Source organism: Erpetoichthys calabaricus, chromosome 16 (assembly GCF_900747795.2).
Source record: "Erpetoichthys calabaricus chromosome 16, fErpCal1.3, whole genome shotgun sequence".
Classification (NCBI taxonomy): domain Eukaryota; kingdom Metazoa; phylum Chordata; class Cladistia; order Polypteriformes; family Polypteridae; genus Erpetoichthys; species Erpetoichthys calabaricus.
Window position 1 is genome coordinate 30,753,468 of NC_041409.2, and position 20,604 is coordinate 30,774,071.

The 20,604-nt window shown below is 41.5% G+C and overlaps 1 protein-coding gene across 1 annotated transcript in view; it reads right to left on the bottom strand.

The window, feature by feature from the left end:
* Positions 1–20,604, bottom strand: part of LOC114667047 (calmin-like) — a 105,736-nt gene that overhangs the window by 35,899 nt on the left and 49,233 nt on the right. Inside the window, exon 2 of the mRNA XM_028822149.2 lies at positions 3,164–3,225. Within this exon, the coding sequence (XP_028677982.1) occupies positions 3,164–3,225 (62 nt within the window). The remainder of the gene's footprint in view (positions 1–3,163; positions 3,226–20,604) is intronic.

Consider the following 20,604-nt stretch of genomic DNA (forward strand, 5'->3'; position numbering starts at 1 on the left):
AGTGCATTGCAATGGAACTCAATGGAATTAAAGTTAGGAGAAGGCCAAAACAGCACCCGCACACTATCATTCCTCAGGACAATCGTGACCGTCCATTGTCCTGCTTTAGGAAGAGTTCATATAGGAAGTCTGTGGGCATCTGACAGGTCACGCTGCTAATTAGGCCAACAGCCTGCAGCCTGTTCCTCACCATCCTGGCATTCTCTCTGCTGTCAGTTTCAGCATCAGTATGAGTGAAAGCTCTGAAACCGCCCCTCAGGTGGATCCATCTGATGTGCTGGTCCTGCTCTCGTTTGGTCATTCGAGGGCAACCAGCTCTTGGATAGTCACCTGTCCTGCTGGTCTGTTCAGGTCTTCCCAGGATTTAGGGCGCAGTGCAGCACCTTAATCCATAGACAATGACAATTTTGTCACATGATGTGTCTGCCTGAAGCATGCCAGTGACACTAGGAATTGCTTCTGGTGACATTTGAGGCATTAAGGAATGTAGCCTTTGTATTGTTGTGACCCAAGTGGGTCAAATTAAGGATTTTTTAAAGGTAACCTGATCTCACATTGACCTTGTTGCGTAGAAGTGCATCTGATGAGCTCTTGTGTGCTTGGATTGCTGTCTGAGGGCTAAAACATTTATGAAAGTACAAAGTTTTTTTCATTACTGAAAATGCTGCATTTCTTTCTTTGTCTGACAGAACCTGAGAGGATCTACAGAGAAGAATGGCAGAAAATCCCCAAATCCAGGTGTGCAAAGCTTGTTGCGTCAGACCCATGACGACTTCAGGCTGGAATTGCTGATAGGAGAGTCACTTAATATTGAGTAAGGGTCTGAATTCTTGGGTTAATGTGATATTTCAGTTTTTTTTTTTTTGATAAATTTGCAGAAGTGTGTAAAGTCCTGTTTTTGCTTTGCCATTCTGTGCTACTGAGGTTTGCTTGATGTTGAGAACAAATTCATATAAGTGAATTTAAAACAAACAAAGCTGCAACATAAAAAAATGTGAAAATGTGAAAGGGTCTGATTACTTTCTGAATGAACTGAACAGCTCGGCCGGGACACCCCTTCGATATACACTGCCTGGCCAAAAAAAAAAGTCGCCACCAAAAAAAAAAGATCACACACTTTAATATTTCGTTGGACCGCCTTTAGCTTTGATTATGGCATGCATTCGCTGTGGCATTGTTTCAATAAGCTTCTGCAATGTCACAAGATTTAGTTCCATCCAGTGTTGCATTAATTTTTCATCAAGGCACTAGGCATGATGGGTGCATCACTTCATCTGCCTCTCTTTTTACCTTGATGCGCCCATCACTCTGGAACTGGGTAAATCTGGACTCATCAGACCACATGACCTTCTTCCATTGCTCCAGAGTCCAATCTTTATGCTCCCTAGCAAATTGAAGCCTTTTTTTCTAGTTTACCTCACTGATTAGTGGTTTTCTTACGGCTACACAGCTGTTCGGTCCCAATCCCTTGAGTTCCCTTTGCATTGTGCGTGTGGAAATGCTCTTACTTTCACTATTAAACATAGACCTGAGTTCTATTGTTGTTTTTCTTCGATTTCATTTCAGCAAACGTTTAAGTGATAGCTGATCACGATCATTCAGGATTTTTTTTCCGGCCACATTTTTTCCTTGAAGATGATGGGTCCTTCCAGTTTTTAATAATGCGTTGGACAGTTCTTAACCCAATTTTAGTAGTTTCTGCAATCTCCTTAGATGTTTTCTCTGCTTGATGCATGCCAATGATTTGACCCTTCTCAAACAGACTAACATCTTTTCCACGACCACGAGATGTGTCTTTCGACATGGTTGTTTAAGAAATGAGAAGCAACTCATTGCACCAGTTGGGGTTAAATAACTTGTTGCCAGCTGAAAGATAATCGCCCATGCAGTAATTATCCAATAGGAGGCTCGTACCTATTTGCTTAGTTAAATCCAGGTGGCGACTTTTTTTTGGCCAGGCAGTGTATGTCGAAGTATGTCTACATACGGTCAAATAAATGAACCACACGCCATGGTGCAATGTAAGAGGCTTCGCCACCGACGCTGACGTCCGAGGTTCGATTCCCGAGAGGGGGGTGCAGTGAGAGTGTACGCCTGATGAGCCCAGAATTAGGGCGAAACACATGTCGCGTACTCTTTGCATTATTTGACAGTAAAACTATTTCAACCATTCTATGATCTGCTTCTCGCAACTGAAAGAGGGCACCGTGGCGGATGTTAGCCGACTTGCTGACCAACCACAAGTGTTACCTGGTAGGTAAACATCCATACAATCAGATTGTGATTCAGACTATGTCATGAATATATATATATATATATGGTACTGTGATGTATATACTTAAATACAATTTTTGTGGACAATTTATGTGCTACATATGGTCCATGTGTTGAACATTCCTGTAAATCATCTTGCACATATGAAGTATGTTTTGTGAATAAATTGTTTCCGTCAAAATGTTAGCATAATTTTGACTCACCCTGTATATATATATATATATACAGTATATATAGTATATAGTAATTGGTTTAGTTACACAGACAATTAGATATTTTAAGCAAACCTAAAATGCAATATTTCTCAGGAGTTTCAAAAAGAATGCAACTTGAAATACAGCCACTAGGTAGGCCTGGACTCCACGGTCTAATACTCCAAGTAAAACATTCATCTAAAAATACTTTTGCTGCCTTCTAGGCCGATGTGAAGCAATTATCCAATCTTGTAGTGGTGAACCCTGGTCACCCCCTTAGGGGCTGAAGGCAGAAACATCTCAAGTCTGCCCTTTACTCCTGTTTTAAATGCTATGCCATTATACATTTTAAATAAAAATATGACTATGTATGGGCCAACTTCTAAAAATTGCCTTCTCCTTTAATGGTAATCTGTGTGGTGCATTACAACATATCAGTGGAGATCAGCAGTAAAATGAACATGGAGTTCATTTAGCAAAAGACAAAAATAGGGTCAGGAGTGCAGGCAGCAGCAGCTACAGGAGTAAAATGCATTTGAGAACTACTACCATTATTACAAATATGTTCATAAAATGGCCATATAGACCATGGTAAAGATTAATGCAAGAAAGCAAATCAGACTTTATATCAAACCAATGGTCCTGTGCAGACTAAACACGAGCCATGAGGAAACATCTATGAATATTTTGCTTACTCGTTCCAGATATAAGTTCATCCACCTTGTAAAAGTTCTCTTCTGTACAATTTCTCTTTCCACTGCAAAGGAAAAAAAAAGATAAACATTAGCCAGAATCCAATCTAAATAAACGAAAAAGTCAGCTGACTTGTTACTTATCAAGAATGGCTTTAGTTTGTTTAAACATTAGACAGACAAACATGCTGTTAAGTGCTTGTGACCAAAAGCACACTTTGATCACTTAGTTCATTTAGTTTCCAAAGTTCTTTGAAAACAAGTCATAAAGAATTGATATGGATTGCTACAACAGTAAGTCAGCCATAACATAGTGTGGTACAGTAGCAAAAGGGTGGCACTTTAAACCACAAAGAGTGCAGCTCAATTTCCATTTCCCATTCACTGCGTCACCTAATCCTTCGGTGCTCCTACTGGACTTTATTTAGTGTTACTTACATGATCAGGACAAACTGGTTAATCCAATACTCATTAATAATAACAAACATAATCAGGTACTTATTAACAAAAAGAGGTTACAATAAAATCAATCTTTTTTTATAATAAACTGTAATGTTCAAAGACTCATTGGGATGACATTGCATCTGCATGTGTACTAAAATTTTAAAGTTTGTTTTCCTCCTTTTAGAAGTTGAAACCCTTAATGCAATTCAAGAGTTCACTTATTTTTGGCTGCACAATGTAAAATGAAATCAGTTGCTAACCAGCCTGTGGACAGCAGAGGCATTGCTTTCTGACGTAGTCTCTGCCTAGTTTTGCATGAGCACCAAGGTTGGGCTTCATTAAGCATCACCAGGATATCATTGGCAGTGGTTACCAAGACAAGAATCTGCTCAGACCAAGGCCATGTAAACCATGGTGGCCATAATTATTATCTGCACATGGGTTCTGAACACAGGCCACATCCCAGCATATGTGAACGGATATGAACTGAACCCACCAGCCAGTAGAGGTTACACTTTCTGACAAAGATGTCAGTCCTTCAAGTCCAAACCATCCTTTTCCAGTACAGCCTCTCAATGTGCTACAGCTAATCCCAGAAGCAATGAATGCAAATGAGAAAACAAGTTGTCAGTCAATCACGGCAAACACATGTGAGCTCAGTCACACTAAAGCAACATAAAATTTGTTTAAAGTGCTTGGCTTTCTTATGTGGGAGGAAAGTAGAATACCTGCAGAAAAATCACCTGGACAAAAAGGAGCTCCACAAAGAAAATGGAACTCGGGTGCAAGAGCTATGAGGCAGCAAGGCTGCCTGCTTTATCACTAGGTATCAGTACTTATAGCACTTTACACTTAACACTTTGGGGATTGGAATGCTGACGTGTTTCCATCTATTCAATTAACATGTAACATAAACAGAGATGTGCAGATTTCCATTTTATTGTTAATACAAGGAAACATTTGGACTTCTGGTCCTCGAAAAAAAGGGGGTTCATCTGCTTCTTTATCACAGAGTTCCACTGAAAGGTGCTCTTTAAATACATGCCATGCACTCTTTCTGCAAAGGTGGTGGGCCATGGTGGTAAAGATCTGCTTAATGACCTCTCACTTTGATATGTGTAGCAGTGTCTTCATCATCAGTGAAATGGCTCCTGCTTTTGGACTGATGCTAAGGTAAGCTTGTAGATCTTGTTGTTTCTTATGGCATAATGTTGCGGATGAGTAGTGTATGGCTTCCAGTTGTGATACAAGTTAACCAGTCTGCTGTAAAGACCTGAGCAGATGTTGATGTTGGAGCTGGCAGCTGTTGTAATTTGTTGTGCCTGCGCTGTATGTCCCGCAGTTCTATGTGCAAACCTGGATATCTTCATGGAGGCTGCCAGTAGTCAGACTGCATGAGTACCAGCAGATTGAGCACACAGAAGGTCGAGACTGTCATCCTTCTTCCTATCATTTAATTGGCCGCTACAATTTGCTTCCTGCTCAACAGATGTTACTGCTCTACTTTTTCTCTCTGCCATGTCACCTCAGTTTGAAAGAAACAAAACCCACTAACTTTGTGGGGGTTACATATAGGCACAATTTGTGCTTCATCAGCAAGTATCACATCATATACCTTCGATTAAGACCAACGCAAAGGTTCTAGCTCCAATAGATCACAAGGAATTGCATGACAAACAGACACAGACCTTAGCATTTTATATATGTAGATTAGTGCAATTATTGATGTAGAACAACTTACTGGATGTAAGCATTTTCTACCTTATAATAAGAAATCCTTCATTTATTCATTTTCCTTCACTTATCCGATACCAGGTCACAGAGCAACAGTCTTAGCAGTGATGCATCCCTTTCCCCAGACACACTTGCTAACTCATACTGTGGGATCCTAGGCCATCTGGGAGATCTAATCTTCCCAGCGAGCCCTGGGTCTTTCCCAGGATCTCCTTCCAGCTGGTCGTGCCCATAAAACATCCATAGGGAGGCATCTGGGAGGCATTCATATCAGATGACTGAATCACTTCAATTGGCTCCTTTCGATGCAGAGGGTCAGTGGCTCTACTCAGAGCCTCTGCTACATGTTTGTGCTTCTCATCCTATCTCTAAGACAGTGCCCAGCCAACCACCGTAGAAAACTTACTTCGACCGCTTGTACCCCATGATCTCGTTCTTTCAGTCATTACCTAAAGCTCATAATTATATCTGAGAGTAGGGACGTAGATTGACTGGTAAATCGAGATCTTCGCCTTCTGACTCAGCTACTTCTTCACCAATATGGATCGGTACAGCGACCATAACTGCACTCGCCACCTCTATCTGTCTGTCTGTCTCACTAATAAGAATTCATTTTATGTAATATAGAGACCTGGCCTGAACTTAGTCTTTTTGGAATCCGCATATTTTCTCCGTGTCAATGTGGGAGTTTTCTCCGACTAACACGGTTTTCCTTGCATGTCCCACTGACAAAAGTGTTATCATAACCATCAGTTGACAGTGTGTGTGAGTGAACATGAGTGTGTCCTGTGATGGACTGGCATTCAATCTAAGATTGAGGACTAACATTACTAGAACAGGCTCAGAGCCAAGCAAACTCGAGGTTAAGAAAAGGAGGAATGGGTGGATGGATTTAATAATAAAAATTAAAAATCACCTGCCTGAAAAGAATCTAACCTATTAGCCATTAGGTCGACATCAAAGAATATTTTTTAGTGAGAAGCTGCACAATGTGATTGCATAACAGACGTTTCAGGGCTAAACACAACAGGTCTAGTAAGACTGGACAAAAGACATACTGTAATTGTATTAATAAAGCAATATGAAGTAATTGGCATTGCCCAATTAAACGTATCACTTCGGATTGACTGACTGCCAGAGGCCAATAGCCGAGACGCATGACCACTCACACCTCAGGAAATACCGTGAGCAGACTGAACAAGAAAAACAACTTCCTTTCTGTGTCATTAATGAAGTGATCAGCTACAGCCAGACATTTTGGTGATTAAGGGTTGGCTCACTTGCAAAGTACAGCCTGGCCCTGAAGAATGCGACTTTAATCTGCTCTTGGCTACAAGCCTAGAAGCCAGCAGGGCTCGAATAAGAAGTGTACAAGATTAGAAAGGCACAACAGAACAGACTGTGGACATCACTGGCCATCGAACATTGGGGGCTGACGGGAGGAAAATTTCTATTTTAGGACAAAAGGAATTATACAGACAAGGAAAAGCACTTTCTCCAAGATTTCCAACCAGCTAATGTCCTTCTTGTCTATACAACAACCACCTTACAGACCCTGATTCATCATCTACCAGAACTTTTGTACTATGCTCTCATTCCTTTCCTACCCAAAACCAGATGACCCAATGCCTTGGAAGTGGTAAGCTCACCTTACCCAGAAAGAGTGCCATAGAAAGTTTGAACTGCACATCATGTCCACTGTCTATTTTTCCAAAGGAGCTTACTCTATTACAGAATAACAAGGAGCCAAAGACTATAAGGGCAGGACTGAGCACCAAGTCCTAGAAGGGGTACATCCCATGAAAACATACACACAATTTTTGTTGGCCATTTCAGACCTGCCAGTCAAGAAGGCCAGAAAACTCATAGAAAAGGTGATAGAAATAGATGTAGATGGACACTTTTATACCTTATTTTCCTCATTTACACTAATTGTTACCCTCCTGACCTCCTGACAGTGCTGCAGGGGTAGAGCAGCTCCCCGACAACAAGGATACTGGAGTTTGCGCCCCAAGTCCTCACTGCATGGACTTTCCATGTTCTCTCTGGGATCGCATGGGCTTCCTCTGGGAGCTCTTACTTTCTCCCAAAGATCTCCAAAGACATGCAAGTTAGGTGGATTGGTGATATTAAATTAATTTTAGTGTGTGTGTGAGGGTGTCTTCACCATGCAATGGATTGGCACCCTGTCTAGGGACTGTTCCTGTCTTGTACCCTATGCTTGTAAGGGTAGGCTCGAGCTTCCCTGTGACCCTGCTCAGGATAAAGTGTGTTTAAGAGTGAGATGGATGAATGTTACACCAACAACTTCAAGATGTCTGTGTCAGTAAGCAGCAGCATATCAAATTACTGTATGCTAAGGGGAAGTACAGTGCCCAGTATTAATCTCAGTGCCCTGTCACTCTCCATGTCACATTCACAAACAGAGAGGCTGCCTGCAAACTAAAGTCTGAGTCAATAAGCCGGAGCTTACCCAGTTGAGATCTCTGATGAGTGACATTTGGGTAGACCAACAGCAAAAGTGGTAAGTGAGGTAAGCTATTTTAAGGAACTGTAAATACAGAGCCAACCCATGATGGAGACACCAGCAAGGACTACAAGATAACTAGAAACACCATTCGCTATTTGAGTGATGATATTGTCAGAGCAATGCTCAATTGCTTAATTGCATGGCATTAATGGACCACTGGGCTGCTTGGTACATGCTTCAAGGGTATACTCCTGCCATACAAACAGAGGTAAGCTTGTGATACCGTATTAATGATTTTAAACCAGTGACTGGAACATATGGACATCAATATAGGATCTGAAAGGAATCATGTCACCAAACTTTCTAAAGTGTTATTTAGCCATTACGAACAATAAATCTTCATAACAGGAAGCAGTTAAGACCTCTAAAATACATTGTCACACATGTGTGAATAGGAGACAGCTGAAGGCTTGGAGAATAATGGTAACACATCTGCCCAGGGGGCAGCGGGGTGCACTAACACTCTTTCTAAGTTCCCTGCAGACCTCTCCCGGGAAATCCCATCGGGAGCCACTGCCTCGACTTGGAACACGCCACTTCTGGCCCCGGCCCTGAGGACGACATCACTTCCAGCCCCGAGGACGGCATCACTTCCAGTGCCGGCACTGAGGACAACATCACTTCTGGTTCCGAGGACGATATCACTTCCAGCACCGAGGACGACATCACTTCCGGCACCGAGGACGACATCACTTCCAGTCCCGGCACCGAGGATGACATCACTTCCCCCAGACTTCCTATAAAGCCTCACTCCCTTCCTCTGGAGTTCAGTTCTGTTTTGGACTCTGTCTTGTAAACTTTACTTGCACTCAACCTGTACTTTTTGCAACCAGGATTATAAGGTTGGCTGCCCCAAACCTTTGCCAAGTCTCATGTCTCTTCTTGTCACAGTGGCATAGTCAGCAGGATTTCCCGGGAAAAGTGTGCAGGGAACTTAGAAAGAGCGTTAGTGCACCCCGCCACCCCCTGGGCAGATGTGTTACCATTATTCTCCAAGCCCTTCAGCTGCCTCCTATTCACACGTGTGTGACAACTTGTTTATGGAGTCAATTGAAATTCAGGGTGCTGCATCTTTGGGGGGTTGTGTCCCTTTTTAGAGGTTTAAGCTGGAAATCACCACAATACTTTTCTTCACATACAGCCATAGTCAGCTAAGAGATTGGGGCGCGGGGGGGACTTGGGGTGTTACTTACTGCATATCAAATACAAACAAAGGCATCCTGATAAAGTATCCAGAGTAACTGATAGGAAGGTTCTGTTTATGTATTAAAATATATCACTTTTCAAAAAGTATCTTTAGTTTACAAATGGCAGATGATATTTACTTATATATATGGTTCCAGGAATGCAGCACATGTTCCCTCTCCCAGCATGCATTTCATTTAGGTCATCCTTTCAGCTGCATAAACAAATATGCTGTTGCACCTACATTAAGTGAAAATGGCCAAGGGTTGAGATCTGAAGTATAAAAAACATATCTGAGGTGGCTCACTGATGGACTAACAAGCATAAAAGGGATAGACATTTTTTTTAAAAGCAAACAGGATCTAAAGTGTGACTTGACATATCAGGTTTGCAATGTTATCAGTTTTAGGAATGACAACAAGGAAAATCAATTGTGTTCAAGGCCACCAGCACTTGCCAAAGCATGTATGATTTTTAGAATGGCGCACGGGGCAGGCGGGTGGTGGAATGCTGGGATGTCATACCATAGTGGCACGTTTAAATAAAAAAATATTCTGTTTTGGTATTTTGAAGTGTAAATATGCTTGAACACATCTTACTTTGCAGGTTCCATGTTAATAAATGTATTTATTCACACCAGATGTAATATGATAGCTTAGTCCAAATGGTTCTGAAAAATCATTGCTCAGAGTCTAAATTACTTCAAGTCTGTTTTGCAGTTGCTGAATGTTCAAGAAGAGTGCGGCTACAGACAGGCACTACCATATCAGCAAAGCTCCTCCATACCTGGGAAGTCCCATGGAGCAGCTACGTACAAGTGACTAAGCTAATGGTGTGATCCTGGTACACAGACACAGAAGTATTTTGATTTTCTATTCTTGTGTCAACCTCAGTTAGAGTCGTCTGTGCCACTGAGCGCTCCTTTAGTCTTAACTGGCAGCTTTCTGACGGGAGCGTGGCCCTCACACCACCTCTTGACCTCTTTTTTCACATCAGATGTTTTCAGCTTTGTCTATCTTTGCGTCATTCTGAAGGTGTTCGTAGTGAGCCCTTTTATTCCTGATTAATTTCCTACTTAGCTCTCTATCACCCTTATGAGAATTATCACAATCATAATAATCATCTTTATTGTGCTTATCCTGATGAGGGTCACGTTGGCAACACATTGGACTGGGCTGATTAAGAAACCCTAAGCCAAGCAGGTTCTTCCAGCTGCTTCAGTGGAATTCCCAGACACTTACTGTGGGTTTGTCAGGGTGAAGAACTTGTGCGTCTTAATGATCCGTAGACTATTTTGCTAAAAGGCTCTGTCATATTACATGACTTTTGCAGTGAGTTTCAATCCCAGGTTTCTTTTTTTTATCCTGTGTCCTTACTTTTCAATCAGCCCTCAAATTTAGACAGCAAAGTGGGCAGCATCAACTAAAATCTTATCTTATTTCAACTCTTTTCTAAATTCAACTCTCATCACTCACTGTTTGCCAGGTTATTACTAATTTCAGCTCGTCTCTAAACCTTTGTGCTTTAAAACTCCATGACTCTGTGACTTGGAATTGAGTCTGCTGCCCAAGTAGATACACACATGCTTTAATTTAAGTCATTGCACGGAGTGTAACACTGCCTTTAGTGTCACTCAGAGTTAACAGAATTGTAAAATCTCAGCTTTGAAAATGAGTTGGCACACAGCTTCTAGAAAGACTGCACTTCTCATTTAAACTGGTTGATTTAGCAAAGATCAGGTTAAAGTGTCGCAATGGAATAACAGAGCTAGCAACACCACAAGCTACTGAGGTTGTTTTGTGCCTTTTGCCAAGTCACTCTTGCAATCGATATTACCACATTCTTTCTTATTTATCATTTACATTCATGGAGATTAACTGCTAAGTAGCAATGTCGGTTTATCTGTCGTAGCTGAGTTCGAAGTGACTGGACACTGTGTGCTGAAGGAGTTGGTTATCTTGTACTAAAATAATATCAGCTCAATGAACGATCGCACAGTTGATCACAAAGTCCTATCCAAAACATAAAGGAAACAAGAACAAGGTACTTTTAAAAAGTTCACCTTGAGATAAATCATGAGCACTATGGCGACATTATGGGAGTGACATTATGATGGAAGGTTTACAGCAGGGGTGTCAAACTTCGAGCTTGGAGCGCTTAACCATCACGGATTATAAGGCCCCACCGCATATGTGTGTTAACGACATCTCTCTTCCAGACGCTTTTAATACCTTCTATGCCAGGTTTGAGACACAGAACAATAAACCAGCATGGAAGACCATCCCCTTGTCAGACAATCAAGTTCTGTCCCTGTCTGCAGCTAGTGTGAGAAGGACTCTCATCAGGGTCAACCCACACAAAGCTGCTAGACCAGATAACATACCTGAACGTGTGCTCAGAGCTTGTGCTGACCAGCTGACTGATGTCCTAGTGGACATCTTCAACATCTCCCTGAGCCAAGCTGTTGTGCCACAATGTTTTAAAAACACCACCATGAGACCTGTCCCAAAGACAGCTACAGCCACGGAACTCAATGACTACCGCCCAGTGGCACTCACTCCAATCATTATGAAGTGCTTTGAGCGGTTAGTTTTGAGTCAAATAAAGAATCAGCTGCCCCCCAAACTGGACCCTCTACAGTTTCCATATCAATCAAATCGATCAACTGACGATGCAATTTCAATGGTATTCCACCTGATCCTGTCACATCTGGATCACCGCAATGCACATGTAAGAATGCTGTTCATTGATTTCAGCTCAGCATTCAATACTATCATTCCCAGGCAGCTGATCAGTAAGCTGGATCTGCTCGGACTCAACACCTCCACCTGCAACTGGATTCTGGACTTTCTCACTGAAAGACCTCAAACAGTACAGATTGGGAATGTAAGATCTAACACCATCACACTGAGCACAGGTGCCCCCCAGGGTTGTGTGCTGAGCCCGCTACTCTTCACGCTGTTGACCCATGATTGCACCTCCAACTCTGACACAAACCTCATTATCAAGTTCGCCGATGACACTACAGTAGTGGGACTCATTGAGAACGATGATGATGCGGCGTACAGAGAAGAGATGGAACGGTTGGCACTTTGGTGTAAAGACAATAATCTATCTCTAAATGTTGAAAAGACAAAAGAGTTGATTGTTGACTTCAGGAAGACAAAGGCTGTCCATCTCCCACTCAACATTGATGGCGTCACAGTAGAGAGAGTGAAGAGCACCAAGTTCCTCGGTGTTCATATCACAGAGGACCTGTCCTGGACCAAAAACACCAACTATCTTACAAAAACAGCCCAGCAGTGTCTTTACTTCCTGCGACGACTGAAGAAGGTGCACCTCCCTAAACCCATACTTACCACCTTCTACAGAGGCACCATAGAGAGCGTCCTGACCAGCTGTATTACAGTCTGGTATGGAAACTGCCATGCCTCCGACCGCAAAACCCTTCAGAGGATTGTGCGGACTGCTGAGTGCATCATTGGCAGCTCTCTACCCAGTCTGCAGGAGATCTACACCTCACGCTGCCTTCATAAAGCCACTAGCATCATGGCTGACCCCCACCACCCCTCCCACCAATTGTTTACTCCTCTTCCATCTGGAAGACAACTCTGCAGCATCAGGAGCAGGTCTGCGAGATTGTGCAATAGTTTCTTTCCCCAAGCAGTCTGGCTCCTGAACACCATGCTGCCCTCCTCCACACTGGACTGTTTACTCCTCACACTCTTTGGATTACATAATACTACTTGATACTGTATATGTTTTTTAGTTATATATATACAGTGATCCCTCGCTATATCGCGCTTCGCCTTTCGCGGCTTCACTCTATCGCGGATTTTATATGTAAGCATATTTAAATATATATCACGGATTTTTTGCTGGTTCGCGGATTTCTGCGGACAATGGGTCTTTTAATTTCTGGTACATGCTTCCTCAGTTGGTTTGCCCAGTTGATTTCATACAAGGGACGCTATTGGCAGATGGCTGAGAAGCTACCCAACTTACTTTTCTCTCTCTCTCTCTTGCACTGACTTTCTCTGATCCTGACGTAGGGGGTGTGAGCAGGGGGGCTGTTCGCACACCTAGACGATACGGACGCTCGTCTAAAAATGCTGAAAGATTATCTTCACGTTGCTATCTTCTGTGCAGCTGCTTCCTGAAGCGACATGCTGCACGGTGCTTCGCATACTTAAAAGCTCGAAGGGCACGTATTGATTTTTCACTGTTTGTTTTTCTCTGTCTCTCTCTCTCTCTCTCCCTGCTCCTGACGGAGGGGGTGTGAGCTGCCGCCTTCAACAGCTTTGTACCGGCGGTGCTTAGCATACTTAAAAGCCAAACAGCCCTATTGATTTGTTTGCTTTCCTCTGTCTTTCTGACAGTCTGTGCTCCTGACGCGCACTCCTTTGAAGAGGAAGATATGTTTGCATTCTTTTAATTGTGAGACAGAACTGTCATCTCTGTCTTGTCATGGAGCACAGTTTAAACTTTTGAAAAAGAGACAAATGTTTGTTTGCAGTGTTTGAATAACGTTCCTGTCTCTCTACAACCTCCTGTGTTAATGCGCAAATCTGTGACCCAAGAATGACAATATAAAAATAACCATATAAACATATGGTTTCTGCATCGCAGATTTTCTTATTTCGCGGGTGGCTCTGGAACGCAACCCCCGCGATGGAGGAGAGATTACTGTATATATCTTGTGTACTGCACCTTTTGACTCTGGAGGACGATATTTCGTCCCACTGTGTACTGTAAGTATATTGTTAGGATGACAATAAAGCTCTACTTGACTTGACTTGACTTGGCTTACATGGCTGCAGAGTTTTCATTTCAGCCAGTTTTTGTATTGCTGCTAATGGAACACTTTTTCCTTCATTTTCATTTATTTGTTTTTTAAAATTCAAAACCCAATTTTTTTCTCTTATTTAGAGGTAAGTCAGGAGCGTCAAAATCATTCCTGGAGATCCATAATTTAATTTCAGAGCAATTTCTTAACTAGAAGCCAGTTCTTCTTGTTAGTGAACCGTTCGATTCAATGCTATGGCTTGTTAGTTCTCTTGTTCTGCCACATTAGACGTTTGAAAAACTTTTGATTTTCTTTATTCTAACAATTTCATCCAACTGTTTTAATTACGGAAGCAGATAAAAATTTCTCAGGCCCTCACTTTTTTCTCCCTAAACAAAAGCAAACTGTCTGAATCTTAAATTAAAATGAAGGACAACTAATTTAAAAATACAGAGATTAGTCTCCATTTTCGTCTTTCATCTACACGACTCCAACTTCAACCCATGAAAACTGATAACGTTGGAAAAAGCTTTCTAGAGTCGTATACTTTTGAAAATGCTGGCACAGCATTTCAGTGTGAAATCAAAGATTTTGGAAAATGCAGACTTCTGATTGGTTCATGTTTATTTCGTGCCTTTTCCGTGATTGGATCCTGCTTGTTACAATGTCTTTTTCAATGATTGGTCATCCTTCATGAAACAGAAACATACTCCAACATTATGGGTATAGAAGAGTTTGCTTTTCATGGAGCTTGTTGTGTTGCCCACCTGTACACATCTAAATTACATTTTGCAGAGTTTGAATGCTGTATACATAGACAAAGGCAAATAATTTAGCAATCACTACACTTTCGTGATAAACCCAGTAGTGTTAACATCCCTTCATGGATCACTGGTTTTGGTAATGCATGTCATCCATTATGGGATTACTAGAATTAGTGGTCAATCAGCTACTCACACTGCACATTTGCATCGCCAGTCGTTCACTGTATGTGCTCAGACTGCACAGGCACCTATGGTCTGACTTATACGCCCGTTCAAAAATGTGATACTTCATTTTATTTTTTTAAAACATCTTCTTGCCTCCTCCAATCTCACATCAGTTTCTCAGACACATTGAATTTTGTTACAGCAGCGCAGTTCCCAATTTCTTTCGCCACTTCAACAGCTTTTAATTATAAACCAGCTTCACATTTTCTTCTGATCAAACGCTCCATCGTAGATAAGGGACGCTCTTACGATAAGGTGTATGAGGGTGTGAGATACAAAAAACACAAAACAGTGCAAAAGTCGCTTCAGAATAGTTTGTGTATTACCGTGTGGTCACGTAGGCACAATAGAGAGAAATAAAAGGCCGTGTGCTCCCTGGTTACTCTCTCAGGTGGGCGTTAGCATATCGTAATCTCTGGGACCAATAGCCTGAGTTTTCCGCATTCGACTTATACAACTGACATTATAAAATTATACAGTAAAATCAGGCCCCGCGGGAGAACTTAAACATGAGTATATATGGTAGATCAAAATTATGGCAAAATTACACAATGAATGCCTGGTTTAAGATGTCTTTGCTGCATGCCTGGCCAGCGTAGGTGGATGACTATGTCATGTGTGTTATTGGTTGTTTTAGTGTGGGCGAAAATACTTTACAAAATTTTGTGAAAACGCTAGTGTGAACAAAGATCATTTTCATTTAAGGATGCCATTCTTTAAATTAAAACACAGTAGTGTGGACACAGCCTAAGCCAGTTCCATCAGCAGCAGTAACCTGCTACTAATTAAGAAAGTGGTTGGAACGAAAACCTGTAGCCACTGTGGCCCTGCAGGAATCGAGTTTGACACCCCTGATTTGAGTTTTGTGGCGATTCAAATTCTAAATACAACTCTGATTTCGAGTCCTGTAAATAGATGTATTAAAAGAGGGGATAGAGCAAAGGTGGTCGGACCTTCAAAGCTGCTGCACCATTGCTTTTGTGTTGGACGAAACATACATGACTCCATTACGTAAGGCTTAATCTTTCAGGCTGCAGCATCAACAGCATATCAGATTAAGGATCTGCCTCCATGCAACTCCAAATAAAGCAAATCTCACTTATGAAATTAACTTTTTGGAGCACTCAAGTGCTAAACCATAATAATAATTTAGTAAAATTCATCAGTAAAATTAAAACTTAAGAAGGAACATGGGCATCGATAAAACAAGGCCTACTGGATTTATTCTTTGTAAATACTCCATTATTTTTAGTTACCCTGATAAATTCACATGTTGTTTTGCACTTATTTTCTGCCCAGGCAGATTCCGGCAGCCATGTATCTGACCAGATTACAGCAGATGTAAAGTGTGAGAATCCTGATGGACGTGCTCAGAGTGACAATTTATTAAAATATGTATTGTTTAATTAGAGGGTGGTGTTCTTTTATTTTGTTTTTATTTGCTTTGTTACTCCAGGTGATTACTCAACTTGGCAAAACATGTTTCAGGTTAAGCAAATAAAGCCCACTCTGACCCACATATCACTACAATTATTTAAAGGAAGTCACAGGGATAACAGTGCAACTCGCTGCTCTTCCTTTGAGCCCAGCTTGCTGTATTATTTACAGGGTCTGGTTTTTCCATTAAAGCTGCCATTCTGCCAGTTTCAAAAACTTCAGGCCAACAGAGCAGAATGAAGAGCAGCACAAACTCCTGCTAATCCACTGGTGTGTTTACTCAAGCACCTTGGGCCACTTGTTACGGGGCTGTGAACGCTGAGGAAAGCGTTTTACAATTAACTCGGTAATCCCTCCTTAGCCCGTGCAAACTGAAAACATTTCATTGTGAATTGCAGTATTGTGTGATGCCCTCTGTGGGTTCAATTCTCCATCTGTGTATAGTTTTAATGTTTTTCCAATGTCCACATGAGCTTCCTCTAAAAAAAAAAAGAATCAAAGACACAGACATTCGGTCAACTGGTGTCTCTACATTTTCCCAGCCTGAGTGACTGGTGTGTGTGACTGTGCCTCAAAACAGACTGGAGACCCAACCAGGATTGATGTCTGCCTTGTGCCCAGTGCTGGCGAGATTAGCTCCAGTGCCTCATGACCCTTTGTTATAGAGAGCAGTGAGAAAATGGGTGGAAGGTTGAAATTAAAAAACATTCAAAACCGCATTAGTTCATAGGAGTGATTTTTATTTTGACGTGACACCATCTGCACTTCAGAATAGGTAATCCGTCAGAAGCTAACCATGTTCGGGCCCGGCCAGTACTTGGATGGAAGACCAACCCAGAAAAGTTTGAGTTGATGCTGGAACAGGTGGTGGTGAAGCCAGCAGGGGATGCTTACCCTTTGGTATGTGTGGGAGTACCAATGCCCCACCACAGTGATTGGGGACACTGTGCTGTAAAAATGGTGCCGTCCTTTGCATGAGACGTGAAACCGAGGTCCTGATTATCTGTTGTCACAGATGGCTGGGGTTCTAGAAGGACCGGAAGGTGACCTTTATGTCTTCTGGGTCATGAGGGGGCAACCGCCCTGGAGCAGGAGAGGACCACGGGAGAGGAGGAGAGACATTCCAACCCATTGGGACCCATGGAACCTGGAAATAGTTACTTCCGCCACACTCAACAAGATGGCGGAAGAACCTGCCAGGGACGCCCGGAGTGCTTCCGGTGCAAAGGGCAGTACTTCCGCCACACCAGGAAGTGCTGCCGGAAGGACGTCATCAGACACCTGGAGCACATCCGGGCAGGAATAAAAAGGGCCGCCTTCCTACAATCAGGGAGCTTGAGTCGGGAGTGGGAGCAGGACAAAGCTCCCGGGAGGAGAAGAAAGGCGGCCAAGGACTGAGAGAGAGAGAAGTCTGAATAGAGGTGATTAGTGCTGAGTGCACTGTGTTTGTGTTTGGGACTGTAATCCTCTGTTTATTTATGTTTAATAAACGTGTGAATTTTATAAAGATGTGGTTTCCGACTGGTGGTGTCCGAGCAAGTCTCACACTGTGGTCACAAAAAATCCCTACACATCCTTCTTCAAGAGTAGGGTGTATTCCAATGTCCTGCCTAGTCATTCTGCCCCCCTAATCATCTCCTGTCTCTAACTAAGTAACCATCTCTCTCACCCCTTCATCACCTACCAATTAATGTGTGCTGAGCATACTGGTGCAAAATGGCTGAGGTTGCATCATCTAGGTGGATGCTGGTGATCGAAGTGGCTCACCACTGACTTTGAGTAGTGAGAAAAGAGCTATGAAAATGTAAACAATTACTATAAGTATTCATTTCACCGTAATAGATAAGTTCACTATTTTTCAAGTTAATGTTGTGTCTCTGCGGTGGGCTGGCGCCCTGCCTGGGATTTGCTTCCTGCCTTACACCCTGTGTTGGCTGGGATTGGCAGACCCCTGTGACCCTGTAGTTAGGATATAGCGGGTTGGATAATGAATGGATGGATGGATGTTGTTTCTTCACAATCATTATATGTATTAAATTTGCCGCAAAAAACTGTGTTCTTATGTGAAGCATTTTTCATAAAATTTTAAAAATACTTATCACTGTGTTTTGTAATGGAAGTCTTAACAACTTTTTTCCTTCAAATATTAGAAAATATTCTTATATATCGGAACAAACTATGAAATGGAAATTAGTAGAAAAAAGGAAGGTCTAAATTAATAATAGAAAAAAATGTGCAACGTCATATTAGGTTAGCAAAATTAAAATGACAGATTGAGCCCCCTGGTCCATTCAAGCCATCCCATTCAGTCTATTTCATGAATTGTATGCAGTTGACTAGGCGACAAATAATCCAGCAGCCGAAACCATATCAGCGAACCATTCATTACGTTGTTTTAGCTTAATGAATGCTTTCCGATTCCAATGAGCCAGAAAAGGGCCCATCACACAGAGATGTCTCATTTGATCTATCTTTAGAAAATGATAGACTGCCTTCATAAACAGGCAAAAGAGCTTCAGCCACAAAACAACTAACCTCCTCCATGTGCTGTTTACTAAGAATTCACTTAAAACAACTCAACCAAACATTATGGGTCATTGGAGTTGGAGAAATGAAGTCTGTAAAAATGTACCGACTTCGACGAAATGTAAATTGTAATATGTGTTAAAATTTACAATTTTATATATACTAATTTGATTACGCTATTTTTCTTCCACCCTTTTGATAAAAAAATTAAAAAGAGGCTGTATGTCTTATGTGTGTTACTCAATTTTGTAACATCTTTAATAAATTATATTAAAAAAAATCCAAAACAGCATTGTTGCTGCATTTAAACGTTAACAGGTTAGAGTGTTAAAAAAATATTTTGATGATTCACGTTGGCAGTAATGTAATTCTTTGTTTCTTAAAAGTTATGTGCTTTCAATCAACATAGTAAATATAATCATCTAAGTACAAATAAAGGACATCATCAGTGTTGTTGGTGCTTTAAATTTGAGTTGGAGGTTTTGAGTACCGAATGCACAGCCATGGAACTGAGGGCAGTGTTAACCCATGAATGGAGCATAAATGAGTAAATAAACTCAGAATCAGGGGGCAAGTAAAATAAGTCTTCACATGGCAAAAAGGAATATAAACTGCAGAAAGATCACAAGTTTGTCTTAAAAGTTTAAAATGGCTAAGTAATGTTTGCAGGCCATTCTACTGCCATAAAAATCAATAAACATTTTCTTTTTATGTTTAGCCATGCCACCTGATAGCCAGGGCACAGGTAGATGGTGTCTGCTTGGTATTCTGATGCTAAGTTGGCCTCTCTGCATGAAAGTCACTGTTTGTGCCAATATTCTCAGGATGCGGTTAGGGACAGTAGGTAGCAACAAGACAAATATTAAAAATATTTAAAAATAATGACTACGATACGGACAGAAAGAGGTTTTGCAAGTAGATGAATTGTGAAAATTGCAAATGTGGAGAGAACAGTCAGACCTTCAAAAGGCATACACACATAAAAAAAAGATATTAACATGGAAAACAAACTCCAACACACTACCATCTGCTGTGTGGGGTAAAGATCTTGGCCAGAAACAACAATCTGCAATTACTGTTACAAAACAAACCCATCCAGTAACCTTTCTACAGTATCTTTCATGGCAATCCTTTACCAAGATTATCACATATATGAAATAATCATCGCATAAAAACCAAAGTCAAACTAGATGTGTTAGTCAGGTCTGCAGGAACAGGCTAACAAATTCCTACTGAAAGAAAAAAAATATTGTTCAGTGTCAAGGCACTGGTTTACTACATATCAATGTTTATCTTAAATAGTGGCATAAATGGCATACACCATCACTAACAGTTTTACAAAACTATCACTATTAACTTGACATGTTTTTCAACAACAAAACAACTTAACTCCATTCGTGCAAATTTATTGGAAACCAATATCCCAGCCAGAACACATGCAATTAGGAAACAACCCTGGGCACAGCCATTCAAGACAGGACTAGCAAGATTTTGGGATGTGAGGGGAAAACCAGCCTTGGAGAAAAAAAACAAAGCAGACACAGAGAGCATGGAAACTCCTCAAAGATCCGTCCGGCAGCACACAACTAACGTCTGTGTCACTGTAATGCCAGAAAGGCAAACACAAACCTTCTTTTCTATGTTTGGCTCCTGTGTTATAATGGACTGGTGTTCCATGGTCCCCAGACCAATTGGTACCAGAAAAGTGGCTAATGGCTAATAAACAACATTTACACTATAACACTAAAATATACTCCGCACGACATACAGACTATTTATTCATATAATGAGCCTCACCTTGTTCTGGTGGACA